Below are 26,731 nucleotides of genomic sequence, written 5' to 3'. Positions count from 1 at the left end.
ACAAGCTACTGTATTGTTTCTAATTAAAGCCAATTTTACACAATTTTCCATGTAATCCAAGTGTGGGGAGATAAAGGGGTTTCTAACTGCATGATGACCAGGTGTTAACTTTGAACTATGAACTACAAACAGCAGCAAAAATCTAGCCAGTCAATTTAACATGACACGAACGGTCACTTCAAACTGATTCAATAATAAACAAATAAATAAAAAGACTTCACAGCTCAACCACCATATTTGCGGTGACATTCTACCAATTCACTTTGCTGAATTCTTACGGTTCAGGTAATCGGGTAATAACTGAGGATTAGAGCCATTAGTGAACTCGGACCCGAAGCTCGAGGGCTAAAACCACTCCAGCAAATTAATGCCTTCTCAACCACAACCTGGACAAGTGGAAGATTAATGAGATTTCTTGTTATAAAACAAATAAAAAAAACAACAAAAACTGCCCAACCCCACAATTGTTCGTATAACAAGGCAGCGAAGATGGAGGACAGTACCACTGCAGACTGAGAGACAGGTGAAGGAGCAGTGGCTTACATTCAGACAGAGTGTACTGAGGGTGGAGGGGTGCGGAAGAAGAGGTGGAGGGAGGAGGAGGAGGAGGAGGAGGAGGCGGGCCCACTCCGGGCGGGGCCAGAGGGGAGGAGTTGCTCGTCCTCGGATGGGGTGGAGTCTCCATCCCGCTGGCGGGGACCAGAGGAGGTCCTATGTGGGACACAAGTCCAAACTCAGCCATGCTTCAAATCTACTGTTTTTCTTATGCAGACGACTGATTTGCATGAGGCCTGGAGCACTTCAAAGTCTGCATATAGGATCTATGCAGCTAGCAAGCCAGTTTAACATGTGACAGTACCATGTGAGCGTACGATACGAGGTACCTCCTGGCATCGCCATATTTATTGGTGACTCCTGAAAGATCTATGCAAAAAACTGTTTTATTCAGCATTCAGAGTAATTAAAAATGGTTTGAGGGGACTTTTGGTTAGTTGCCTGGGGCTGAAGTTACAGACAAAAAAAAAATGACATCCTGTAATTATGCAGTGTGACATTCTACAAAGTCATTTTTGTCCCTGTCTGCTATTGTGACGCAATGTGTCTGACAAACATCCCAAAGCTTCTGTGAATGATGCACAAAAGATGTTTTTGAGGTTTACCCTGGGGATCGATTCCTCATCGCAAAGGTCAGGACTTCAGGCCTCTTAATCACAGTAAACAAACCCCCACACAGCTAAACAATGCATGCTTTAAAATAAAACATTTTAAAAAAGGAAAAAAAATCCACACTGTAGATGATCACCACTGATGCGTTCATCAGAAGCGTTCATTCCTTTATGAAATATGATAAAAACGTCCACTGAATCTGGCCTTCGTATTGTAGCGGTCAGGGGGCTTCCCCCCCTGGGAGGCCCTGGATGTCCAGGACAGAACCGCCCCCCCACCCACCACGCCGGTGCCCGCTGTACTCACCCGTCATGGGGTAGATGCCCGGCGGCGGGGGCTGTCCGTGGGGGGGTATGGGCATGGGCATGCGGGGTGGCGGCTCCGTCATGGGGGGGATGGGCACGCGGGCGGGCGGCATGCCCGGCGGAGGGAAGGGGATCATGGTGGGCAGGGAGAGGGAGACGTCGTCCACGATCAGAGGGTCGTTGCCATGGTCGAAAGGGCAGAGGTCGCCACGCACGCAGAATCCTTTCTCTGGGGAGGAGGAGAAATCAGGTTTCGTTCAGACAGGTCAGGTGGGAGAAGGAAGTTTTGCAGTTATGATCTGTATTCCTGTAACGAAGTATCTGACTAATCCTTATTATAAGATCAAAGTAAAATTTCATTTGTCTTAATCTTATTTATTCAGACTATGTTGCAGCACGATGAAATCTGCTGCAACATACCTAAAAAAAAAAAAGACCTTTAAGTTTTTTTTTTTTAACTTGTGAGATTATATATATGCACATGCAGTCACAATTTAACGAATGCTAATTAACCAATTACAAATGTCTTGAAAAACAAAAGCAGAACCAAAAAGCATAAAACCATTGCTCAGACGCATATTATATTTATATATATATATATTAAGGACATATTAAACAACGATCCATTGTGTCTGTGAGCGCCATGGCAACACTAATCCAGCCCACTGCCATCATCCTCAAAGCCTCCTCTTCCTCAGCTCAATCACCAGGCGATTAAGACATCATTAAGCGGCTTGGTTAAGCCCCAGCTGTAGTCCCAGTGGGCAATAGTCAGCCAACTCCCACCAGTGTGAAAAATACCCCTGCCTCTGGGGAGGCTGTCGGGTAAATATACACACCACCCCTTTAGGAAGGGCCCTTAGAGACCCGTGCTGTGTGAAACAGCCCCCCCGTAAAGAGTCGGGTAGAGATGCGACGACACAAAAGTCATTAGCGATGGTCATTAGCGGTGCCAGGTAGCTTTATCGCCAGGCCAACACAAACAACAATATCCAATTTGCTGTGTTTGTCGGATACAGCCAGAACCGCATTCCTCCTCCAAAACACACGACCCTAATCTGTATTGTTTCACACAGAATACGTTTGCAGTCTACACCACATGATCCCAAACACTCAGCAAGCACTGAATTCTAGTAGGTTCTACGCAAACGGTGAATACCTCACCACCACCACAGCCCAGAACATACTCACGGCCCCAAAGTATCCGAGTCACCGACACCACACTTACGGCACAGTTTACCTCCAAACCAGTTAAAGCCCACTCCACAACCCGGTGTGGTTTGGGCCGGGGCAGGAGCGGACCGGCTCCGTGCGGGCTCTCTCACCGTCGTAGTCCCTGCAGCGGTGCTTGTGCACGGCGCTCTTGCCCTCGCCGCGGTTGGGGAAGTAAGTGGCCCAGTTCTCCGTGGTGCTGTCGGGCAGGTGCGTGGGGGCCGTCGCCGCGATTGGGACGCCGACGGGGCTCCCAGAGGGCGGGAAATGCGGCTGGGGGCGGGGCAGGGGCAGCAGGGGGGCGGGGTGTTGCTTCTGCTGGTGGTGGGGGTTGCCCGGCGGGCCCGGCGGCAGGGGCGTGTACGGCTCTGGGTCCTTGCGCTCCTGCTCGAACTTGCAGCGGTGCTCTGTGTGGGAGGGGGAGGAGGATGAGGAGGAAGAGGAGGATATGAGCGACAGTCACTGCTGCTTCTGGATTTTAAGGATGGCGCCTCAAAGATGTTTTGTGATAGAATATTTATGAATGTGTCATTAAAAATAAAGCTAGGAATTATATTAATAAATCTAGGAATCTGTACTAGGGCTATACATTGCATTGTGTATTCATAATTATTGCAAAATTGACTTTTGCAGTTTACAATTTCTTTTTATTATATGAAAACACAAGGCTATAATTAACACACACCCAGGGCTCATGAACATGTATAAATACATCACAAATCAAGTTGCAGTATGCTGCGTGATAATGGCGTGTGGGCGGCGGCCTAAACGCCCGGTCGGCCTCTCCGCGCGTCCTCGCGGGGCCCTGGTTCCCTTGCGCTGCGGCCGCGTGGGCGGGAGTCTCACCTCGTCTGGGCCCGTGCTCGCGCTCCCTGCTCCTGCCCCGGCTGCCGCTCCGACTGCGGCTACGGCTCCGCCCCCGGGAGGTGGCGCCCCTGCGCTCGTGCCTGTCGCGCTCGCGGTGAGGCTCCCCGCCCTTCCCGTGACGCTCCACCTCCCGCCGCTTACGCTCGTCCCGCCGACGTTCGTCTCTGCTCCTGAGGTGCGCGCGCGCACACACACACACACACACACACACACACACACACACACGACATCAATTATCATGAGCTGACCAATCTCTCCTCAGGTTTTACCATCACAAACCAATAATAAACTGCTATATAGATATGAAAATTTATAATTTAATACTATATACAAAGAGTAGACCAAATAACATGCATCCAGTAGAGATCAATACAAAATAATTCAAATATGTATGATAAATATCCAATTTAAACCTAAAACAACCAATTTTAAAAGATACAATAAATACTAAAGTTTATGCAAAATATAAGCAAACAAGCACAGCCCCCCCCCCCCCCCCCCCCTTTTTTGTAGGCCTGGTAGATTTTAAGTGTGATGTCATTTCTAAGGAGATCCATGACAAAAATGCACCTCTCAACTTCTCAAAATGATAAGCATGGAGCAAGAATGAAGGAAACAAGTTTCAGGAGGGAAACGTCTAGTCAGCAACAATGAACAAGCGATGAAGTTCATGTTCCTGAGTTGTTGCACAACTTTATTCACGTAGCGAGGCCATCTGGTAGAAGAGCACACCTGGTACACGTTTCCCTGTTCATGAAGTAGGCTAAGTACAGATTTATGGGCAATTATGAAACAATTCAATCAACATTTGACCACAAAATCCCACAAGCCACGTTGTTAACAAAGTTTCTGCAAAACTATTCAAAACTGCACCTGCCAAAGTCAGGGCTTTCTGCATGAAAGCTCCCTTTAACCCTACACAAGACTCTTCAGTATCTCAGTATAATGTGGAGATGACAACATATTGGAGTAGCCCTTTTAAAGAGCAGCTGAATGACGTACAGTAGAAGGCTTACCTGGACTCGTTAAATTCGGGACGATTCCTCAGTGGACTTCTCCTTCTTCGGCTTTCCCGGTCATCCTCGACGTGACTAGCCTGAAAGCAAAGCGTTCACAAGCTTGACATGACTGTCCGAGTTCACTTAAAACGTGGGTTTTGAAGCAATCTGGAGGATTAAATAAGGTACACTGGAGGGAAAGGGCAAGCCACAATGCTTCCCGAAACCTTTACCTCTTCCTTTTCGTCTGGTTTTTGTGCCGGAGGTCTCATCTCTTCTTTAGGTCCTTCCTTAGCAGGTGGATTTCCTAAGTAGTTCTTGGTGGTCAGACATTCGAAAAGTTTATCCACAAAGCCTGTGGTTTCTGGAAGGTGCAGAAAGAGCATTTCAGTAACACAGCACACCGATTGTGTCTAAAAGGTCCGAACTCTTAAGCCGTACGTTAAACAGATTTCCTAGCGGGGTGAATTACACGCTACACATGGCCTCATCGTTTCTGGCCATGGTTGTCAGCAAAGTGGAACCCACTGTTGTACTCCGACAATGATTCACACTGGAATGAGCAGTTCTCCTATGAGCCTCTTAAAGGTTCACCATGGCTTTAAGAAAGTTTTCCAATGACACCATCACAAAGCACAATGAAACGTTTACATAAGTAAGATGACACCTGACTAATGCATAACTGTACATGACCTGTACAACACATAATTTGTTTGACTTTTTGAGACATGAGGACTGCACAATATTACCTTTTTGTAAGAAAACATCCAACTGGTCTGCGCATAACGCTCGCAGTTCTTTCTCTGGCTTGTCCTTCTTCACCAAAGCCACAACGTAGTTTGCCAACGCAGAAGGGTCAGCATCACATCTGCAAAAAAAGCGAGTTTGCCGTTCACATTCTCCGCATTTGTGTTCGTATATAGACCCCAATACTTTCATATGGTCGGTGAAACCTGCAGGCAGGTCTGCACCAGCTTCTCCCTCAACGAGCAAGACCCAACAAGCCTAAAACACCAGACTTCACCCTTCACACCGGGGGGGTTTCAACGTTCAACCACCGCAAAGCACAAGTTGGCAAACTGGGCAGTTAACTGGTGAGCTAGCGAACTAGCTTAGCCGTGTTGTCGCCATCATAACCGGATAAGTTAGGCGGTTATCCTTCGGTATTTACGTTTAAAGTGCAGGAGCCCCGGAACACAAGCACGGCGCATAAACACGCCGAGGTGCCAAAATCCAAAATAACTCTCCGTGCGCTGCTCTCTCGGCCTAGCCAGGGTGAGGGGCAGTCGCGGCCCCGACGACCAGCCACCCGGAGCCGAAGCCCTCCGTTAGCTCGCTAGCTTCTAGCTTCGAGGATAAAAGTGCACAAACTGACCCACTGGTGGCGGCGAAAAATTGTTTTAACGCGACTCGGCACCGTCGCCCGAACCACGACGGTCACTGCCGCCCCGCCGTGAAGCCGGGAAACGCACCTGTGGTGTATTAACTGTGAAACTAGCGCGTGTGCGGCTAACGGGTTAGCACGCTAATACGTGCTAGCGCGCTAAGACGTGCTAGCGCGCTAATACGTGCTAACGCGCTAATACGTGCTAACGCGCTAGCCTGCTAAAAATGTCATCCCGACTCCGCCACTCACATCGGCTCCAGGAGTCTGGCCAGCCACGACTTCAGGGCGTCGACATTGTCTATAATCATCGTGACGGACGCCGGACGCTACACGGAGAGCTTCTTCTGCGCCGGTTCCACTTTCATCGTCCGTAAAATAAGCGTTTAATTCGGGTCGGGCCTGCTCCGGTCGCCCGCACGTCCGCGAACTGCTGTGCGTTTAAACGGACGTACTAACATCGCTGGCGACGCCGGCAGCCAATCGGTCCTTCTAGAAAGAGGGCGCACGAAACGGGCCAATAGTGGCACCTGACATACACACACGCAAACCCACGTTCACCACCACTTCTATATATCTTTATTGTCACAGAATATAAAATATAACATTTTTGGACGCCGGAATTCTACTTTTTGTGGTAGTGAACTTGAGTGCGTAACTTGAGATATTGCTTTGCTTTGTACCGCATGTAGTTGTAGTGGGACTACATTTCACAGAATGCCCAGCGCCCGATTAACTGTCTCCTGCTAAAACTGTCATCAGTAAACTCCCGAAGAAGCCGGTCGCGTGGGTCTTCGATTTTACACGTCCGTCAAAAGTTGTCTATAACAAAACAAGAATGACGGTGGGTTTGGCATTTTCTGTACTCAGGCGATCTTTTAAGAGCTATATTAGAGTTACAGTAGACAGATCATATGCATTTATTTTATGCTAAAATGAGAAAGTATCTCAACTTGCTTGGCTGGCTAGCTGTACTAGCTAGGTAGCTTGCTAGTTCTTTATGCTAAGTTACTTATTAAGTTGGCGTGTCGCTCTGCAGTCGGTTTAAAGTGACAGTGAAATAAGGAATTGTGTTGTACAACGTGGAGTTATTGATAGAAGCGGAGGAAAAGTGCACTAATGTTGCTGACATAGTTATTCTGGAAAATATGCTAGCTAGTTAACTAGCTAGGTCTTTTAAGTGAGCATACTCGGACATGCTGAGAGACGTTTACACTCAGTCAAGTCTTCATAAGTATTTATGTAGTCACGTTCTCTTACTTGTTTCAGGAACGTAAAGGTACAGCAAAGCTCGACTTCTTGCGAAAGATTGAGGAGGAAATCCAGCAGAAATGGGAAAAGGAAAAGATGTTCGAGTGTGATGCGCCCACGAACACCCAAGACGGGCAAGAGTGAGTCCGTGATACCAGTGCTGTTATTAAACACTGTCATTGACAATTACTGACTATTGTAATTGATGTATTTACATTTGACTAAACTCTTTAATGCCCCATTGATTTCACAGAAAAAGCAAGTACTTTGTGACCTTCCCCTATCCATACATGAATGGAAGGCTTCATCTTGGCCACACGTTCTGCCTCTCCAAGTGTGAGGTAAGTCTTTGCCCATCAGATGGAGTCAGTGGCCACTTGCCTGGGAAAATGTTTAAACATAATTTCACCATAAAAGTTGTTGTCTTCAAGAGGTATGTGGGGACTCCTTAAATAATTCAAATATGAAATGTGTTTATTTCAGAGTTGTATAGTAACGAAGTAGAACTACTTCGCTACTGTACTTAAGTACTAAAATGCTGTATCTGTACTTTACTGGAGTATTGTTTTTTCCTCCTACTTCCACTTTTACTTCACTACATATTTTCCATCAGTTTAATACTTTTACTCCGATACATTTTTTATGTGCTGTATAGTTACTCATTACAATTATAAACATGTTAGCTGGCGCTGTCACCGGGTCAAGCGATCAGTCTTATGAGAAAACTGCGCATGCTCCGGTCGCGTCTCGTTTACTCTGTTGCTGCCTTCACTGAACACTTGAGCTTCGTAATCTAGGTTCACTTGACACGTCGTGACTGGCGCAAGGGTCCGCGCGGCAAAAATGACGCAATCGCGGTGGCTCCGCCTATGCGCGTTGACCACGCGCGCGGTCGCATCGCGAGGTCGTGCGCCTCTCGATTTTTGTGCGTGTGAAGTTACAAGGTAGAATTCATGCACATGTACGGCACTTTGAAGGTCCATTTTCAGTATTTTCCAGCACCTTCAGCTTAATTTACATATTTATACAAATACACATATACTCAAAATTATTCCAAATAATTCGCTTTTTATCTCATTAAAAGAGATGGTACCGTGTTTGGTCACAGCAGAAGAGTGCAGTAAGCACTAGTTAGGTTAGATATCTTAGCTAACTAACCTAATTATGTTCATGGCGTGCTGCAGAATTCACTTAACATTAGCTGGCAATAAAGGCGACGTGCTGACTAATCATGTGCCCATTTTATAGTGTAGTGTTTTTATAGGGTAAGGGCATTTATTGAGGGTAAACGCAGGGCAGTTTAGAATCCGACGGACGGATTTTACGTCCAAAATACACCTCGTTTTCTCAGCTAAATTAAGGCGAATTTGTACTTCTGCGTCAAACCAACGACGTAGCGGGACATAGGTTATCTGTTTTTGGGTCCGAAGTGTTAACCCCAGTTTTTAAGTACATACAGAACACTTGTATTTGTGATCTTTGACATCTTTGATTTGTAAGTGATATATAAAAACTATTGATAATCAAACTTTAAGGCTTTCTTTAACCAAAACACAATACTTGTACTTTTTACATTTCAGTATTTGAGTAATAAATTTTAGACTAAACTACTTGCAATACTTAAGTACAAAAAATGCTGAATACTTCTGTACTTCTACTTAAGTGAAGTTTTTAAAGAACACTTCAACTTCTACTCAAGTCAATGTTTTGATAGAGTACTTGTACTTTTACTCAAGTATGGGTCTCGAATACTTTATACAACATTGGTTTATTTGCAGTTTGCAATGGGGTATCAGCGTTTGAAGGGAAAGTACTGTCTTTTCCCATTTGGATTGCATTGCACTGGAATGCCCATCAAAGTAAGTGACTGGTTTTAAAGACTTTCACCAGGAGCCTATAATCACCATACCTGACGTTACATGCACGAATGTATATTCAGGCTCTAAGCACGCATGTCACCGTAGGCCTGTGCGGATAAGTTGAAGCGAGAGATGGAGCTTTATGGCAACCCACCCCAGTTCCCTGATGAAGAGGAGGAGGAAGCCGAAGATAAATCGAAGGCAACTGATGAAATTATAATCAAGGACAAAGCAAAGGGGAAGAAGGTACAAATTCCATGGGGCTGCAGGGTTGGGCAAGTGTTTAGGCTGGAACAATCATGTGCCGAGTTGTATTGCGATGGACAGTTGAGCAGATCTTTCCATAAACATGTGCTTGGCAGAGCAAAGCAGCAGCAAAGGCCGGAGGCTCCAAGTTCCAGTGGGACATCATGAGATCTCTGGGGCTGAGTGATGAGGAGATAGTGAAGTTTGCCAACGCGGACCACTGGCTGGAGTACTTCCCCCCGCTAGCAGTGAAAGACCTGAAGAGCATGGGTGTGAAGGTAGAAAGCACATGTGCACATCATTATGGAGATGTTAATGCGCACATATCATGCTGATATCTTAAAGGTCATGGAAGGCTTTGCTGTGTGATCAAGTTGTGATCTAAAATTAGCTGTATGATTAATAGCTATATCGGTTAATTGGTTGAAGACTGATTTGAGTTATCTGTACATAATGGAAAACCAACACAACATGGGGTGTCTGCACTGAGAGTGAATTTGAAAGCAGAGGAACGTGAGGGTTTTCTCCGGAATGTTCTGTGTGGTGTAGGTGGACTGGCGTCGGTCCTTCATCACGACTGACGTCAACCCTTTCTACGACTCCTTTGTGAGGTGGCAATTTGTCACTCTGAAAGAGAGGAAAAAGATCAAGTTCGGGAAAAGGTACGGTTCTAAAAGCTGCATTTATTTTCTGTTGTGTGGTTGGTGCCACGAAATTGTGCCGTGACATTTCCTCATCCAACACTACAGGTATACCATTTATTCTCCAAAGGATGGACAGCCATGTATGGACCATGATAGGCAGACTGGAGAGGTACGTGAATGACCTAAACTGAGTCTGGTGATGGTGGTGGTGATTGTTAACATTTTAAAGATGATTGCTGTTCATACATAGAATTTTCCCCCTGTTATAGGGAGTTGGCCCCCAGGAGTACACCCTTATCAAAATGAAGATGATTGAACCCTACCCAGCAAAACTAAGGTACAGAGTTCAGGGCTTCCTCAAGAAAATGCCCTACACCACTGTAGGTCTAAGGGTTATTGATGTGTTTCTGTATATAATTGATACAAATAATTGGTGGTTTTCTTTCCAATAAACTAAAGCAGAAAAACCCTGTTATTTGCTTTAACAGTACAAATATTTGACTGAACCATAAAAATGGCCAAAAATATACATAGACCCTATAGTAAACCTTCCTGAAAATAAATCTACATCTAGGAGGCATTGTACAGAAATAAAGCAGTGAATAGTAAATATGCAGCTCTCAATAAACTGCATATGCCAGTCCTGTTGCTTCTGTAGCAGCTAAATAAAATGAATTTGGATTGGCTACTCCCAATCCTCCAGCCAATAGAGTGCCACATAACAATGCATCTGGGTGTTTTGGCATCCCAAGCCACTGTACGTGATATATTATTACTTAACTAATTTATATATATATAAATATTGGTATTTTGCAGGATATTAATTTTATAAAAGCCATAGATATTTTTGATTTTGCAAACATGTGGGGTGTCGTGGAAATTCCTGCAAACATCTATCTAAACTGTATGCCAGATTATGGGACTTGTAATAACATTGTTCGTAATGAAGTAATAATTAAAGTATATTTAAAAGTGTAATTATTACTTGCTATGGTTTAGTACTGCAACCCTGAATCAAGTTTGCAGTACTCTGAAACATGGCACTTATTTTTAAGTAGGTAGGAGAAATGGATTTGCCAGGGACAAAACACAGAGGAGCAATTTCCAATCGATAGTTTTTGTGTTTCACTTTCTAAAATGTGTATTGACCGTTTTCCCCACAAATACCTGCAAGTAAATTCATTGCGAGGTATGAATTGCACAGTTCCATTATTGAGGTCTGTCTGATGTTTGTTCGTGTCTAGTGGTTTGCCATTGAAGTACCCCCCCCCCCCCCCCCCCCCCCCCCCCCCAAAAAACAAACACAGCTTCACCTCAGTTCCAACTCCACCACTGTTGAACTTCTCTGCCATTACGTTTGCTCAGTTAGGTGTCGAGCAGAGTGGCGTGCTGTGAACAGTTTGTGTCTTAACGATGGACTCCAGGAGGTTGCTGATCTAATAATCTACTCAGCACGATTTAACCGCTTGCTTTGTTTTCTCAAAGCCATGCCTCATGCCTCTCTCCCCCTCCAGTGCTCTGAAGGGCAAGAGCGTGTTCCTGGTCGCGGCCACCCTGAGGCCCGAGACCATGTTCGGGCAGACCAACTGCTGGGTCAGACCCGACATGAAGTACATTGCCTTTGAGACGGCCAGCGGCGACGTGTTCCTTTGCACGCAGAGGGCGGCGAGGAACATGGCTTACCAGGGCTTCACCAAGGAGAATGGGGTGGTGCCTGTCATCATGCAAATTATGGGCCAGGTTAGATTTATACATATATGCATATTCGCCCGTGAACATGCATATGCATTTAACTGTGCATAATGACTTCTGTCTGTACTGGATTTTTAGAATTAATGTTTAATTAATGTTAATGTCTACCTATTTATCAGTCAGCAGGTCTATGTGACATTGCAAGTTCTAATGCAACATCTTGAAGGTAATTAGTAGTAGTTCGAATTGTATTTGCACATCGATGGGTGGCCAGTGTAAATTATTTGTAAGATGGGAGAGGTATGCTCTGAATGTTGTGAGAACCCTACTGACTGAATTCTGAATAAATTGTAGACTGTTTTTGATGTCAGTGAAGGGAGAATGGATGGTTGTTTCACCATCTTTGACTCTGAGCGTGGGATTGAGAGGGGCAGTATTGCACAGACAAATACACAGTTTTAGTGAGGACGTTTTTGTGAAGGTGAGCAAAAGGTCTAACAGTTTACGAGATTGTGGATTGTTTGTGAAGATTTGGCATTCAGGGCAAGATTGGAAAACTTGGAAGACAGAGATGTGAGCTAAAAGCATAATTTTCATCTGTGTTTAACTTGGGATAGTTAGTGATCATGTAGTTCTTGAACTTGGGCATACATTTCATGAGAACTTGAATTAGATTCAAGATTAGAGGTGTGTCTGCTACCAACATAAATTTGTGTGTTGACATAAAGAAAGCTGAGCCAATGGTTGCAGGTGATTTGACCAAGTGAAACCACATAAATCATGAAGAGAATAGGTCCAAGGACTGAATCCTGAGGTACTCCTTGACAAATACATGCAGTTGAAGATTTGTGTTTAGCTATACTAATAAAATGCTGCGTGTTGGAGAGGTAGGACATGAACTGTTTGAGAACTGTACCAGCAGTGCAGACTGAGCAGAGACAAGGAGGACGATTTACAGTATCAGAAGTAGTGTGAAGGTGGAGTAAAAGATGAATGCTAAGTGTACCACTGTCCACCGAGAGGAGAAAATCATTAATAACACTCAATACTGCAGTCTGAGAGCTGTGTGCTATACCAAAAAGGGCTTATGGAGATTTAGTTTCTAGAGAAAAACCTTGAGCTGCATAGCAACTGTCTTTTCCATTATCTCCCCCTGGAAAGTATGATTGGAGATCTGGCTATAATTATCGAAAGAAACTGGTTAGGCTTCATACAGACAGGTGTGACTGCCAGTGTTTTAAGGGGAATTAATTTATTAGGATTTATATTATAAGGATTTATTTATTAAGTATGAAATGGGGAAAGGAAATGAGTGATGCACAGACTTTGACAATGAATGTTGACAGGGTTGAGCTGAATGGAGGATGAGTTGGATATAATGATTAGAGCTGGAGTTGTAGTCAGGGTCGATATTAGTGAAATTATTCAACAAATGCTCAGAAGCTTCAAGGATGGAGTTTTGGAACCTGGCTCAGAAGCAAACTGACAAATGAGCTTCTGGAAGTCTTTATAAAAAAAAATCAAGCCATACTTTACTAAGACTTGGATTTGGTGAACTTCTTAATGAGTTCCTAACAACTTAGAATGGCTTTCTCCCTCGTTTGTAAAGCTGGAGAAATGAGATGAACAAGCAGGCATTTAGGCTCCCAGTGCCTGTGCGTGTGCTCAGGGTAGGCTTCTGAGGACTGCACCATGAGCCCAGGTTTCTGACAGAGATATTCCAGGTGACAGTTGACTTGATCTGCCCAAGTTCAGAGTTATACCATGAGAAGGAGTGAGCAACTGGAACCGGCCTTGTTTTTAAAGGAAGGCGATAATTGAACATGTCGGAGGTAAAGACCGTAGTGATGTCCATGAAGTCTGTGGTATTTAGAGTCTGGGAGAAGGAGAGTATGAGTAGATTTATTTTTGCGATAAATATAACGGCGTTCTTAGGTCGTTCCCAAAGGGGTTTAGGAAGATTGCTTTCAGTGTTGTGATCAAAGATCAACAGCAAAGTTATGAGTTATGTCATCAAGGCCAGTAGAGCAGATCAGATCAGTGTGTGGTTATGACTGTGGGTGGCAAAGTCAGCATGCTGTGATGAATTGAAAATAATCAAGGATATGCGCAAAAAATCAGAGCTAAGGGAGCAGTTAGTATTAACACGTATTTTATATTTAAATCACCCAGTAGGATGAAAGTGTAGCACAGAACTGAGACTAAAGTGAGTTAATTCCTTCAGGTCTGACAGAAACTTGTAGGCAGGCTTGTGAGGACGGTATACCAGTGTAACAAGCTGTGAAACCGAAATGTTTTTTCAGCAGCATGTGTTAAAAGGAAATGACATCATGAAAAACTTCTGTAGCCTTCAGCCTGCAGTTCTACAGCGCAGGCATCGCACCACCCTGACCTCCAAACAGGGTCCAGGTACACATTTAATAACCAGGTGGTGTCAGCACGTAGGTAATGATGATGCCATGTGTCAGATACGTGTAAGGGCTGATTCACTGATTGAGTTATACTTTATTTCAATGACGGGTCGGCGGAGTAAGCGTGGGGTCCACGGTCCATGCTAGGGCAGGGCGGGTCACGAATGGGATGAAGGAGACCGTGATGACCTCCTCCTGAGATGATTACTGCAGAAAGTTTGCAGCTCCAAGCTCTTGCGAATTGCTTTCTGTTCCTTCTGCTCTACGCAGTCTAGCAGATGCTCCCTTTATGCACGCACGCTCGTAAAAACCCCCGTTCCCTGTCTGCAGGACATTCTCGGCTGCGCCCTGAGCGCCCCTCTTACCTCCTACAAGACCATCTACGCCCTGCCAATGCTTACCATCAAAGAAGATAAAGGTACCCAATAAAATCCCCTCCTCCCCCTCGCCCGACTCTGCATGGCATTACCGCTACCAAAAAGATTGCCTCTTTTCACGGGCCCCGGGCCAGTTCCCCGCGCTTCATATCATCCGCGTCTAAGGCGGCATTCTTCAAGCACAGACAAACAAGGTGTAACGGAGTGCGGAGACATGCAGAATTATGAGTGGTGGAGCAGAGAGGTGTGTGTGTGTGTGTGTGTGTGTGTGTGTGTGTGTGTGTGTGGCACAGCGGTCGACCGCCTCGCACCCGCCACATCCTCGCCATGACTGAGTCAGATGTGTGGGAAGCTGCCGGTGTTCGATTGATCTGCCCCAGCCTTTTCTGATCCTGTGCTTAGCGGGCTGGCTTGTCCTTGGAGCTGCAAGAGATGTTGAGGCATCTAGTTGGAGTCTTTTGTGAGACTCCGGGCTCGCTAACGTCAGCTCTGTCACCATAGGCACGGGGGTCGTCACTAGCGTCCCATCCGATGCTCCGGATGACATTGCTGCTCTAAGAGACATCAAAAAGAAACAGGTGACATTTCACACACACACACACACACACACACACACACACACACACACACACACACACACACACACACACACACACACACACACACACACACAGACTTTTATTGTCCTGTAGCCAGACATGAACATTAACCATTGCCACGAGGGGAAATGCCACATGTTTCTTTCTCTGCAGGCCCTGAGAGAGAAGTATGGAATCGCAGATCATATGGTCCTCCCATTCGAACCAGTAAGGAGCACCCTTGACCACTCCTCCCAGGGCTCCAACAGGTAGCTCCACCTCAGGTAGCTCACCCTGCCCTCTCTTCTGCTCTCCCAGGTGCCCATCATTGAGATCCCTGGCTACGGCAACCTGTCTGCTCCGCTGGTGTGTGACCAGCTGAAGATCCAGAGCCAGAATGACCGGGAGAAGCTGACCGAGGCCAAAGAGATGGTCTACCTCAAAGGCTTCTACGAGGGGGTGAGGCTAATGATGATGCCGTCACCAACCACATACCTCATACCATAACCATAGCTCATCAATACTGTGCTATCCTTTCTCCCTTATAGATTATGCTGGTCGATGCATTTAAGGGGATGAAGGTTCAGGATGTGAAGAAGCCCATTCAGAAGATGATGGTGGACAAGGTTGATTTTATTTGTGTGTGCATGTGTCTGCACGTTCATTTGTGTGCATGCTTGCATGGAATGGGAAATTGTTCGAATAAACATATGAATAACTTGTTAACAGCAGTAGTAGACAGTGTTGGTATATTTAATAAATCCTGTTATGAAGAACAGGCAGCTTCACATTTTCATGACAGCAAAAGCACTTATTTATATTCACTTGTAACATTTTATATTGTCTGCGTTTGTGTCAGGGTGAAGCTCTGATTTACATGGAACCAGAGAAGCAAGTGATCTCTCGCTCGGCAGACGAGTGTGTGGTGGCCCTGTGTGACCAGTGGTGAGTGAAATACCTCCCTGACCGAGACGGAGGCGCAGCTGTCGCCCGCTCTGCTGCCGTGAGATGAAAACCGTCTCTCTGAAACACAGTCGCAGGAACGGGGCTCCCTCGGCGGAAAACCCTGCATTCCATTATACCGAAAAAAATCCCTGAAGGAAAAAAAAAGACCTTGAGCGTTCGGCGTTCGACTCTCCTTTAAAGTCGTTCCTCTAGTCACAGCCTCGGCAGAATGTGGAACAGCTGGAGATTAACTGGGATAAAGTCCGCACTGCGATGGGCAAAGCTCCTGTAATACCTCCCGCACCCCGAACCATGTCTGAATGAGGGGGTTTTTGTTGACGTATATATGTATGTATTTTGTGCGAGTTTTTTTGGGTTGATCTAGACGGTAAGGCGCTAGGTGATTTGCTCGTAGCTGATTGGGCGTTCGAGGACCCTGTTTGTCCCTCATGCTCCTTCAGTGCTCCTGACCCAGATGTTCTTATCTCCCACAGGTACCTGGATTACGGGGACACAGAGTGGAAGCAGCAGGCCATGAAGGCCCTGGAGCCTATGGAGACGTAAGGGCCGGTCACTCAAACTGGGCCTCCTCACGGGCCTCGGAGGTCACGAAGAGGGCTCCCATAAAGGGGCGTAATCAATCACTCGTCAGCGTGGCCCTTGAAAGATAACTTTACTGTTCACTTTTTTCCGAAGGTTCTGCGATGAGACCAGGAAGAACTTTGAGGCCACGCTGGCCTGGCTTCAGGAGCACGCCTGCTCCAGAACCTACGGTCTAGGTGAGGCCCCACCTTCGGGTAAAATGGGAACGGGGGCAGCGAGAGTGTTTCGCTAATGCCGAAATCCACTTTTTCCCCCTGCTTCTTTTGTCTCATCGATACGTCGTTATTGCTGCTAGGAGCTCTTTCTTTTCTTTACCGTCCTTTTGACAAAAGGTATTTTTCCTCCTTGATAAAAGTGGTTGGCTTTTTTTTTTTATAATTAGCTTCTAAAGGCCGTTTCAATTCAAAGCTGGCATTAATCACCACTGTCGAGTGAAGTGCCTGGTTTCTCCGTAATGACCCTGCCTGTGTGCCAGAACCACTCAATAGCTCACCTGCAGCCCTCCCCGAGTGCCTGACGCTTGTTTATTTGTTTATTTTTACTTTTCTCGTTCTCTTTTGTTCCTTCGGGTTTCCATAGGAACACGGTTGCCATGGGACGAGCAGTGGCTGATCGAGTCCCTGTCGGACTCCACCATCTACATGGCCTATTACACCGTCGCCCACCTGCTCCAGGGTGGCACTCTGAACGGCCAGGGATCCTCCCCCCTGGGCATCAGGTACCGCGCTCTCCTCTGGGCAGACAGCACCCCGAAGGGGGATGGGGGGGCTTCTGGAGATGAGGCCAGTGGCCACTTAATTGCATCCAGCCTCATGTGCCCAGGCAAAGCTGACATAGACCACACCCCCTTGGTGTTCTCTGCAGAGTATAATTATTGCCATGGCTTGGGCTGCAGGACAATGGGGAGTTTTCTAGCCAGCTTGCCGTGCCGTCTAGGATATAGGAGTATTGAAGGGGAGTACTGATGAAGGGGGTGGGGGGTTGCATTTTCTTCACGTCCCACGTTAAAGGGGTCGCACGTGTTTCTGCTGTTCGGACACTCACTTTAAGAACTAAAACGAGGGTTAAAGCTATTAGTAGGTTGGCTGAAAGCTTTTATCCACTAGAACCTGCTTTCAGCATACAGATGGCTTTGAAGAGAGAATTTGCTCATGCCATGTAAACAACATTTGTTGTGTATACCACTAATGTCGGTAACATTTTCCAAGTTTCTTAACATTACTTTGCCCTATAAAATCTGCATTACTTTCAATTACCATTTATATTCCCTCCTCCCAAAATTCAATTCCATGAAGAATTCTATTCTAGACTTCTAGAACGTGGTTTTGTTCTGAGAAGATCGGCATCAGACCCCCGTTTTCCTTCCTCAGACCAGAGCAAATGAGCAGGGAGGTGTGGGACTTCATTTTCTTCAAGGCGGCGCCCTTCCCCAAGACCGACATCCCCAAGCAGCACCTGCTCACCATGAAGAAGGAGTTTGAGTACTGGTACCCCCGTGGACGCCCGCATCTCCGGGAAAGACCTGGTGCCCAACCACCTCTCCTACTACCTCTACAACCACGTGGCCATGTGGCCCAAGGACAGGTAGAGCAGTCCACAATCTAACACTAACACAAAAAAATTAAAAAGTTGCATTTTGAGAACTGGAGTTTTTTTCAAGTCTACAGGTTTCCATATTTAGGAGAAATCTGTTGAATAACTTTTTTTTTATGCAGCTTTTAATGGGTTTTTTTTTTTTTGGTTATGAATTGCATCTTGCTTCTTTTCATAGTTACTGAAAATGCACGAGTGCGATCGATCGCTTTGGTTTTAATTTTCACAGCGGGGGTTTCATCACAGACTCAGATGGGGATTGATTTTTCTCTCCGATGTTGCTGTCGTCTTTCGGACTGCTCGTTTCAGAGGTTTCCCCTCGCGTTAGGACAGCCCCGCCCTTTTAAATCCTGCAGAATCTTCTCTCCTTTTTTTAAACACCCCAACTTTTAGTCTGAGACCGTTTACATTAACATGACTCCAGTCTCCTAGCAGAAGCAGCCCGATTCCTGGCCTGTCCAGCGCCTCCTCACCATCTTCTCGCCCGTGCTGTCGTGGAGCCGTGAAAAGCTCTTGTGTCATGTCACAGTGGCTCCAACACACATTCAGAAGGCTGTGCTTTGTCCTTACAGTGGCAAGTGGCCGAAGGCGGTTCGTGCTAATGGACACCTCTTGTTAAACTCTGAGAAGGTGAGCTGCTCCAACCCCCCCCCCCCCCACATCTTTTCTGAATGGTATTTGTCTGTGGGTGTGTGACCACCGGCTACATAGAGTCTGACCCGTCCTGTGTTCATCAGATGTCCAAATCCACTGGCAACTTCCTCACCCTGAGTCAAGCCATCGCAAAGTTCTCCGCAGATGGTGAGTGTACCCGAACGCTCCTGCTATGCTTGACCCAACCCCCCCTCCAAATAAAAATAAAAAAAAAACCCCAAAAGCCGGTGAGGCACGTTGCATATTTCCCGAGCCAGGAAACAGAAGGGACATTTGTATTTGAGTTTCTGACATTTTGGGCCTGATGGTCCCGCGGGAGCGTGTCGTCATGACTGAGTTCTGTTCGGTTTTATCAGAAGTCTGAGAATAGAAAACGGTCCATCTGGACAGAACTGTGGACGTCTGGCGGGTTCTCATCAGAGGGAGGGAGGGAGGGAGTGTGTGTGTGTGTGCACGCGCACGCGTGTGTGTGCGCTAGCGCATGTGTGTGAACGTTCATGTACTTGTCTTAGATATTTATGGAGAAATATGGTTCTCCAAGAGACCTGTGCAATAAATTATAAGCAGTGTGGAATGGAGTTTATAAAAAAGTACTTTTTTTGCATGTTGTGATGCAAATTATCTGTCATTTTCTTTTAATTTCCTTTCTTTCTCAATACATCTTCTAAACCATTATTTGCATAGTACAGTTTTAGAAACCAGTTCTGCAGCTGCCCAGTAGCTCGTTATTCACCGCACTGTTGTTTATTTAAATAATAAGCAGGATAAAGATCTCTGTTGCCACGGCGCCCTCCTCCCCAGGCATGCGGCTGGCCCTGGCGGACGCGGGGGACACGGTGGAGGACGCCAACTTCGTGGAGGCCATGGCGGACGCCGGCATCCTCCGCCTCTACACCTGGGTGGAGTGGGTGAAGGAGATGATCGCCAACCAGAACAGCCTGAGGACGGGGCCTGCCGACACCTTCAACGACCGCGTGTTCGCCAGGTGAACGCTGCCTCCCCAAAGCACGCAAGCGGCTGTCCGCCCGCACGAGCGGCTTTGGGAATTGGAAGCTTATTTGTTCTTTGTTCCTAGTGAAATTAACTTGGGCATCATAAAGACGGAGCAGCACTATGAGAGGATGATGTACAAGGAGGTACTAAAGGCTGGCTTCTTTGAATTCCAGGTAACACACACACACACACACACACACACACACACACACACACACACCATTCAATCTCCCAAATAAGATGTGCTCTCAGGACCCTAATCACTGAATCGTGACTAAACAGGTTTTATGCCTTAACGCCTTTAACACCTCCCAGGCAGCCAAAGATAAGTACCGAGAGCTGGCCATCGAGGGCATGCACAGAGACCTGGTGTTCCAGTTCATCCACACGCAGACCCTGCTGTTGGCCCCCATCTGCCCCCACCTCTGTGAATACACTTGGGCCCTGCTGGGGAAGGTGAGCGTCTCCTGTCCCCCCCCCGGACCGCCCTGCCCTCTAGACTCTGAGCACAGGACTTCGCAGTTGTGGGCAATCGTGATTGCTACTATCCGGTTTTGACCGTCATGTGGTTTTGCTCAAAGAAAGCAATCGTCACTTCTCTCCTGTTCATCCCCCAGTGCAGTATGGATTCATTTCGAAGTGCTACAGTAATCAGCCAAGTAGCTCCATGTGCCAGCGTGGTTGGGACCAACGCTAGTAAAAGTTTTATTCTCTTTTACACAACGTAACACGGATCCGTCTAACGTTGATCCGTGCGGAGGACGTTAAGACTCCCTCCCTACCGCAGCTTTTGTGCGGCGTGTTCCGTCCTGCCATCGTCACCACTGTGACGGAAAGCTAATTTTCTGCCTGTTGAGTTTGCATGCTAATGACTAATGCTCACTGTGGCCACCTGGGGGCGGGGAGGTCATGGCGCAGTGGTGAAGAGCACTGCAGTAATCACACGAGCGCCCTGGAAAGGACGACTGAGCTGGAGTGTCTATTCGAGCGCGCCGGTGACATATGTTACGAAGCCACACTCGGCAGTACGTTTAATCAGCTTGTGTTCATGCATGTTCCCTATGAGGAGGGATGTCTGAGAGACTTCACACTCTTCAACTTTCAGTTTCTCACCCCGACGAGGGAAAAAGCAGTCTTCCTCACCTGGTCCCTTTTAAATTGTCGCCGTTGCCTGACCGTGCTCTCCCGCTGGTTCACAGAGTGATTCGCTGATGAAGGCAAGCTGGCCCGCGGCAGGCCCGGTGGACGAGGTTCTGATCCGATCTTCACAGTACCTGATGGAGACCGCCCACGACCTTCGCTTGCGCCTTAAGGGCTATATGCAGCCTCCCAAGAACAAGGTAGTGTGTGTGTTGCGTGTGTGTGTGCTCCTGCCCTACTGTATGTGGAAGTTATTAAACAAGCTAATGATTATCAGAAAAGGTCATAAGAAAATACCCAGACACAAAGCCCTGGGGAAATGAAGTGGTTTGTGTCCAGCTTTAAAACGTCTCCCCCCACGAGCTTCAGCTTCCATTAAGTCAGGGCTGACGTGCAGTCTGTGCTCTTGCTGTGTGCATTACCCCGAAATTCTCCAGGCACCGTGACTTAGCCAACTAGTCCCCATTCATGTGTCCTGTAGGACTGACTCCAGATCAGGACTTCTGTCCCATGTTCTAGCTTTCCCCATTATACCACCTCTTCAACACTTCCAGTATCTTATTAATAATGCATTGCCCTTAGCACGTCTTGCGCACATCTCATCGGCCGTATACTTTACTTTAATGCATCCGCACTACAAGACTGAATCAGCCTGGTATTGCCCTTCAGTCCAGAGTACACGCACCAGAAATCAGCTCAGAGAACCTCAGGATCACGCCCGCTAAGCCCCACAACAACAACAGGCGAGCGTGCTTAGACGCCTCTCGCTTTCAAGATGGCCCTTCTCCCTGGGCCCAGGTATCGGGGGGCTGGGGAGGGCGGGCTTTTCTCAGCCATGTCACCGCTGCCATGTGGTAATGGATGTCTGATTGGATTAGGCATCGCCGTGGTGATGTAGAGGGCTGGGCTTTAGGGAGAATGGGGCTTGGGCGAGTTTGAATGGCTCGGTGCACTGAAACGGTAGCGAGCGACCGCCACTAGAGCCAAGCTAACGTTGGTAAGTGGAACGAGCCCGTGTGAAAAGCAGCCCCAGAGTCCAGGGGAAACGGCACTTACCGAAACAATCTAAACCACGACGTTCCTGAGAGCGTTAATGACGTGCAGCGTTTTTGTAACTTCGACCGTAAAGAGTACGTTTTCGTTCTTCATGTCTCTCTAATCCGTTTGTCATGCTTAATGGTTTGTCATACTTAATGGTTTTGGCGAGCTTGGGTTTTTTTTTTGTGTAAGTGTCTTATACTTCTCCCTCTCACAGAAAGGAGACGGCAAACCCCCAGCCAGACCCTCTCACTGCACCGTCTACGTGGCTAAGAGCTACCCCCCCTGGCAGCACAGCGCCCTCTCTGTCCTGGGCCGGCACTACAAGGTAAACCTCGACGTGGCCGTTCGCCCCCCGGAAGACTCGGCCGCGGAATCGTTTGACCGCGTCCTCTGTGTGCATCATCCATCAAAGTGTCGGACGACCACCCCCAATCCCGAAGTGTCAGTTTGAGGAGGATAACCTTTAGCACTTGCGCTGTTTTGTCTCCGAGGGAGGCGTCTGAAGAATAAGGCGGCGTCAGGAGGCGCCCCGCGTTCGAAGTGAATCTTTTCCAAGGGGTCAAGGCGTTAGGGCCGTTAATGATTTCCATTCACTCGAGGGTTCTTCGGTGTGATTTCCCTGAAGGACAGCAGCGCCGTTATCTTAGCCGTGCGCGGCGGGAGGGTCCTGCTCTCTCCGACTAGCTTCTGCGGCCGTCCGCACAATCGCTCCGACTTTGTAGATTTTCCGAAGCGCGCTTGGCTTTAAATCAACTAGCCTCGTATGTCAAGTGTGCCCATCAACAGCTGCCTTTATTTAGACAGATTGTTCCCTTTCTCCCTCTCTTTTATATATACACATAACAGATCTGTGCCATACAAGCAGTGAAGGGTTTTGTGCAGGCGTGCCAGATTCGTGTATGTTTTCTGAGCAGTCAGATGGGATTTCATGTAGGGCTCTTTGTTGTCGTCTCCCTCCTGCACGGCCCTTCTTGACGGCACCATCTGTGGAGAGATGGTAAACGGTAAGAACGGGAACCTTCACGGACCCGCGCACTTCTCCTGACGCCAACGCCACCCTCTGATTTTTGTCACTTTGGTCCGGTTTTCTTCGTTTCAGATTCGTAACATTGTTTAGGGTGTTAGAGGTCACCGTGGAGTCTCCGAGGCGACGGTTGACCTGTCGTGGGCCTGGCACTGGTCAGCGTTTGCGTTCTGGCACCGTTACAATGACGACTAATGTCGATACACAAGCAAACGCGATTGGAGTCTGATTAATCATGCAGTCTGGGCACACGTCTGAAAATGTGATTAAACAAAAATCTTATTTGCCCTGCAGTGTGAACAGACATGTTTTTAAGCTAAAGTATGTAAATTCATTCACAGCTATTAATCAGTTCTGCTCACTATTAAACAGTTCAACGACAAAATGTTCAGACAACACAAGAACACAAACAAGAATTCTAAAACCATTTATTGAAAATTGTCTGTATCCTTCTCTTAACCCGACAGTGATTGGGCCACGCTCAAAGCGTTTGCCCCTCAGACAAGCGGCTATCATTCGCCAATGTGTGCATGGAAGCAAGAGATCGCATGATCATTAATATAAAGAAACAAGATCCCTGAAAATCCTCCCTGCCCTTTTACCAGCTGTTATCTTCAATCATGCCCAGTGTTCTTTGGGGGCGGCCAATCAAACGGCACCTCCCCTCCCGAGGAGCTCGGGCGACGACGTAATACCGCCCGCGCCTCACCGTGCGCTTCCCGCGCCTTTCGTTCTGGTTCCCAGAGCAACCGCGGAGCCCTGCCTGACAACAAGGTCATCGCCATGGAGCTGGGTGCCATGCCCGAGCTGAAGAAGCACATGAAGCGTGTTATGCCGTTTGTGGCCATGATTAAGGTACGGGCGGAGGAACGCCCTCCTTCACTGATGACCAGCTGCAGTTTACCAAGACATTTATTAACAAACCTGAAGGGCTCACCTTCTCTTTGTGGAATATCATACTATACGATTTAATATAAGAACACAGATATGCGCATATTGTAGTTACATACGTTACATTGTCGTATTTTGACATGCGGCCATTGAACCGTTATGATCCAGTAGTTCTGCAACTCTAGGTTACCTTATATTTCTGCACAGTGCAGCCATTATCCAGTCCTGTCTTTTCAGTGGCAGTAACACGGTTAAATAACCGGCATAAGCATAAGACTTCTACATTGATGTATTACAGCATAATCTGCACTGTGGAAACACTTCGAGCCAAATCCAATTGTGTGTGTGTGTGTGTGTGTGTGTGTGTGTGTGTGTCAGGACAACCTGGAGAAGAAGGGACCCAGGGTGTTGGAGCTGGAGTTGGAGTTTGATGAGCGCGCAGTTCTGCAGGAGAACATTGTTTACCTGACCAACTCCCTGGAGGTAAGTGGTGGCACCGCCTCGCTGCTTCAGAGGAGGACGTACTGGAACCGATCTGTGTAGACCTTCGTAGATCTTTATAGGGTCATGCAAATCTCATGATTTCAAGGCTTTCTTAAGTTCACAAGTTCTCCAAAATTATTCCTAATGATGTTATACTGCAGACTGCACACAAGTTAGTGTGCTATTTCCAAATGTTTAAAACTCTCTCTCTCTCTCTCTCTCCCTCTCTCTCTCTCTCTCTCTCTCTCTCTCTCTCTCTCTCCCTCTCCCCCTCCAGCTGGATCAGATCGATGTGCTGTTCACTTCCGAAGCTGATGACAAAGTGAAGGAGGACTGTTGCCCAGGGAAACCGTTCAGCGCTTTCAGGTCGGAGGTGAGGCGGAGAGCTGCCCTGCCTCCAGGGGTTCACGCGCTCCAGAGCCACTGAGTCATGCTACTAATGCGGTGCTGGCGGGAGGATTCTTCTGGGTTCAGCGTGGCGCATTGGCCCACACCAGGGACCCATCCCCGGTCCCTCCTGGAAGAAGCCGCACTGTGAGCCACTACACAAATACCTTCTGACCCGTCACCAGAGCCACAACAACCCCAAACAAACCTCACTGCTGCTTCTCAGTGTGTTCACTGTTCGACATTTTACTGTCTAATCCACTGTACCAAAATCCCACGGGAGGACTGTACCACACCGTGGGACAAACCGTGACCTGCACCACTGGCTGTTAAAAAAACAGCCAAAGCCAGGCATGGCGTTTGCAGTGCTTTGTTGCTTTTTTTTTTTCCCTCCTTTGTACCGAACCGTGACATCCAAGCTGTGTTGTGGACTGAACCGTGACTGCTGTGTACCGTCACACCCCTACTGCGTTGCTAATGCTGCCCAGGCATTCGGCCATTAAAGAGTTTTATGACTTGATGTCAGGCTTGTGGGGGTTTGTAGACGATGACTCGGCGGAAAAAAGGATCAAGTACCGTCTGACGTAGTACCAAGAGGCATGAAGTGCTCTGTATTGCCTTCCTCGCCGCCCCCTTTTACAGCAACCCCTACTCACGGCTCCAATCACTAGAGACTTTGTTGAGGTGAAATGGGTGTACAGGTGAGCGCCGACCAGCTTTAGGCTTCTGCCATCTGTTGTCGTGGCATAATGTGTCGCCCCCGCTGCGTTCATTGGCCAATTTGTCAGCCGCTCTCTGTTCATTGGTCAATTTCCGATCACAGGACCACTGCTGACCTTATTTGGGTAGGTCACCACAGCAGACATGCTGACACGATAATGGTGTGGTGTTCTGCTGGTATGAGTGCTATCAAGAATAGTAATCTTTGTAAGGTTCTCCGTGTCCATGTTGGTGCTGGGTTGAGAATGGCCTGTTATCAACACAAAAAAAACCCCAAAAAAATCCAACAGCATCTGTGTTTGATTGATGAGTCTGAGAGAGACTGTGGATGGACGTTTTACACTCTGAAATAGTGTTTCTAATAACTAAAAGTTTTTAATAAAGTGATTGTAGACACCTGTTACTGTAATTACAAACAGGCCAATGTTAGCGAAGCGCTGGTGGCATCATTTAACAGGACACTGTCCTGCCTCTGTCACTGTAGCCTGGCGTCTCCGTGTCCCTGCTGAACCCTCAGCTGTGTAGTGGGCTCTTCTCCACCCGCATGGACATCCGTCAGGGGGACACCAGGGACAGCATTATCCGGAGGTTGTCCAGAGCCAACAGAGGCATCAAGGGTGAGTCTTCACAAACCCCTTCTTTCATTTTAATGTAAAGACAAAGTTGAAATAATTCACAATTATCCCCTCGTTCTGGCGCAGACCTGTCCCGCGTGAAGCTCATGCGCTTCGAGGACCCGGCGCTCGGCCCCCGGAGAGTCCCCGTGCTGGGGAGGGAGGAGCAGGGCAAGCTGGCCCTCTCGGACAAAGCCGTCTTCCACATCAACCTGGAGGACAGGACGGTGCACGTGAGCGACAACGGCCTGAAGGCGGACATCGGAGACGCCCTCGTCTACCTAGTTCAGTGAGATCCAGGACTCGTCATGAGGAACGACCTTTTGTGACCTCACCTGGCGTTTGGCCATGATGTTGGGCGCTAACGCTAAAACAGCACGAACAGGCGATTGGACCTCTCCTGTTATAAGTAAGATCAGATTAAGGCTGTGATTGGTCAAAGCAGAAGGACGGCTCTCTTCGACTGTAACGGTGATGACTGCTCAGTTCAGCGGTAATGACTATTCAACTCTTATCTTTAGCGTTGCTGTCATTTACATTTAGGCATGTGGTAGTTACAAAGCCTTTATTTCCGAGGACTTCACCATCACTCTAATTGCAGACATTGTCTGTTTTTTTTTTCCAGTCCTACTTTTGTACAGTCACAGAACCG

The 26,731-nt window shown here is 47.4% G+C and overlaps 2 protein-coding genes across 3 annotated transcripts in view; one reads left to right on the top strand and one right to left on the bottom strand.

The window, feature by feature from the left end:
• The window catches only part of rbm27 (RNA binding motif protein 27), a 16,951-nt gene extending 10,557 nt beyond the window's left edge, over nt 1-6,394 (bottom strand). Inside the window, exons 1-8 of one of the 2 annotated variants that reach the window (XM_076979761.1) lie at nt 6,186-6,394; nt 5,299-5,417; nt 4,783-4,913; nt 4,568-4,647; nt 3,531-3,721; nt 2,798-3,091; nt 1,474-1,701; nt 544-711 (exon numbers count right to left, since the gene is read on the bottom strand). In XM_076979761.1, coding sequence (XP_076835876.1) covers nt 544-711; nt 1,474-1,701; nt 2,798-3,091; nt 3,531-3,721; nt 4,568-4,647; nt 4,783-4,913; nt 5,299-5,417; nt 6,186-6,244 — 1,270 coding nt within the window. In that variant the 5' untranslated portion in view covers nt 6,245-6,394. The remainder of the gene's footprint in view (nt 1-543; nt 712-1,473; nt 1,702-2,797; nt 3,092-3,530; nt 3,722-4,567; nt 4,648-4,782; nt 4,914-5,298; nt 5,418-6,185) is intronic. The other variant, XM_076979762.1, reaches the window with a different exon arrangement.
• Nucleotides 6,395-26,731, top strand: lars1b (leucyl-tRNA synthetase 1b). The gene is given in 33 exon segments (XM_076979760.1): nt 6,395-6,777; nt 7,203-7,324; nt 7,438-7,525; nt 8,963-9,043; nt 9,149-9,289; nt 9,406-9,567; nt 9,839-9,951; nt 10,039-10,102; nt 10,203-10,270; nt 11,448-11,673; nt 14,367-14,454; nt 14,915-14,991; nt 15,166-15,219; nt 15,310-15,450; nt 15,540-15,617; nt 15,851-15,936; nt 16,431-16,496; nt 16,633-16,715; nt 17,119-17,257; nt 17,910-18,030; nt 18,032-18,123; nt 18,705-18,762; nt 18,870-18,933; nt 19,588-19,771; nt 19,862-19,952; nt 20,095-20,235; nt 20,979-21,119; nt 22,175-22,285; nt 23,729-23,839; nt 24,254-24,358; nt 24,636-24,731; nt 25,950-26,082; nt 26,167-26,731. Coding segments are annotated over 33 exon segments (3,537 nt in total). The 5' UTR covers nt 6,395-6,771; the 3' UTR covers nt 26,373-26,731.

Source organism: Brachyhypopomus gauderio, chromosome 18 (genome assembly GCF_052324685.1).
Source record: "Brachyhypopomus gauderio isolate BG-103 chromosome 18, BGAUD_0.2, whole genome shotgun sequence".
NCBI classification, from domain to species: Eukaryota; Metazoa; Chordata; class Actinopteri; order Gymnotiformes; family Hypopomidae; genus Brachyhypopomus; species Brachyhypopomus gauderio.
This window is presented reverse-complemented; position numbering and strand designations above follow the sequence as displayed.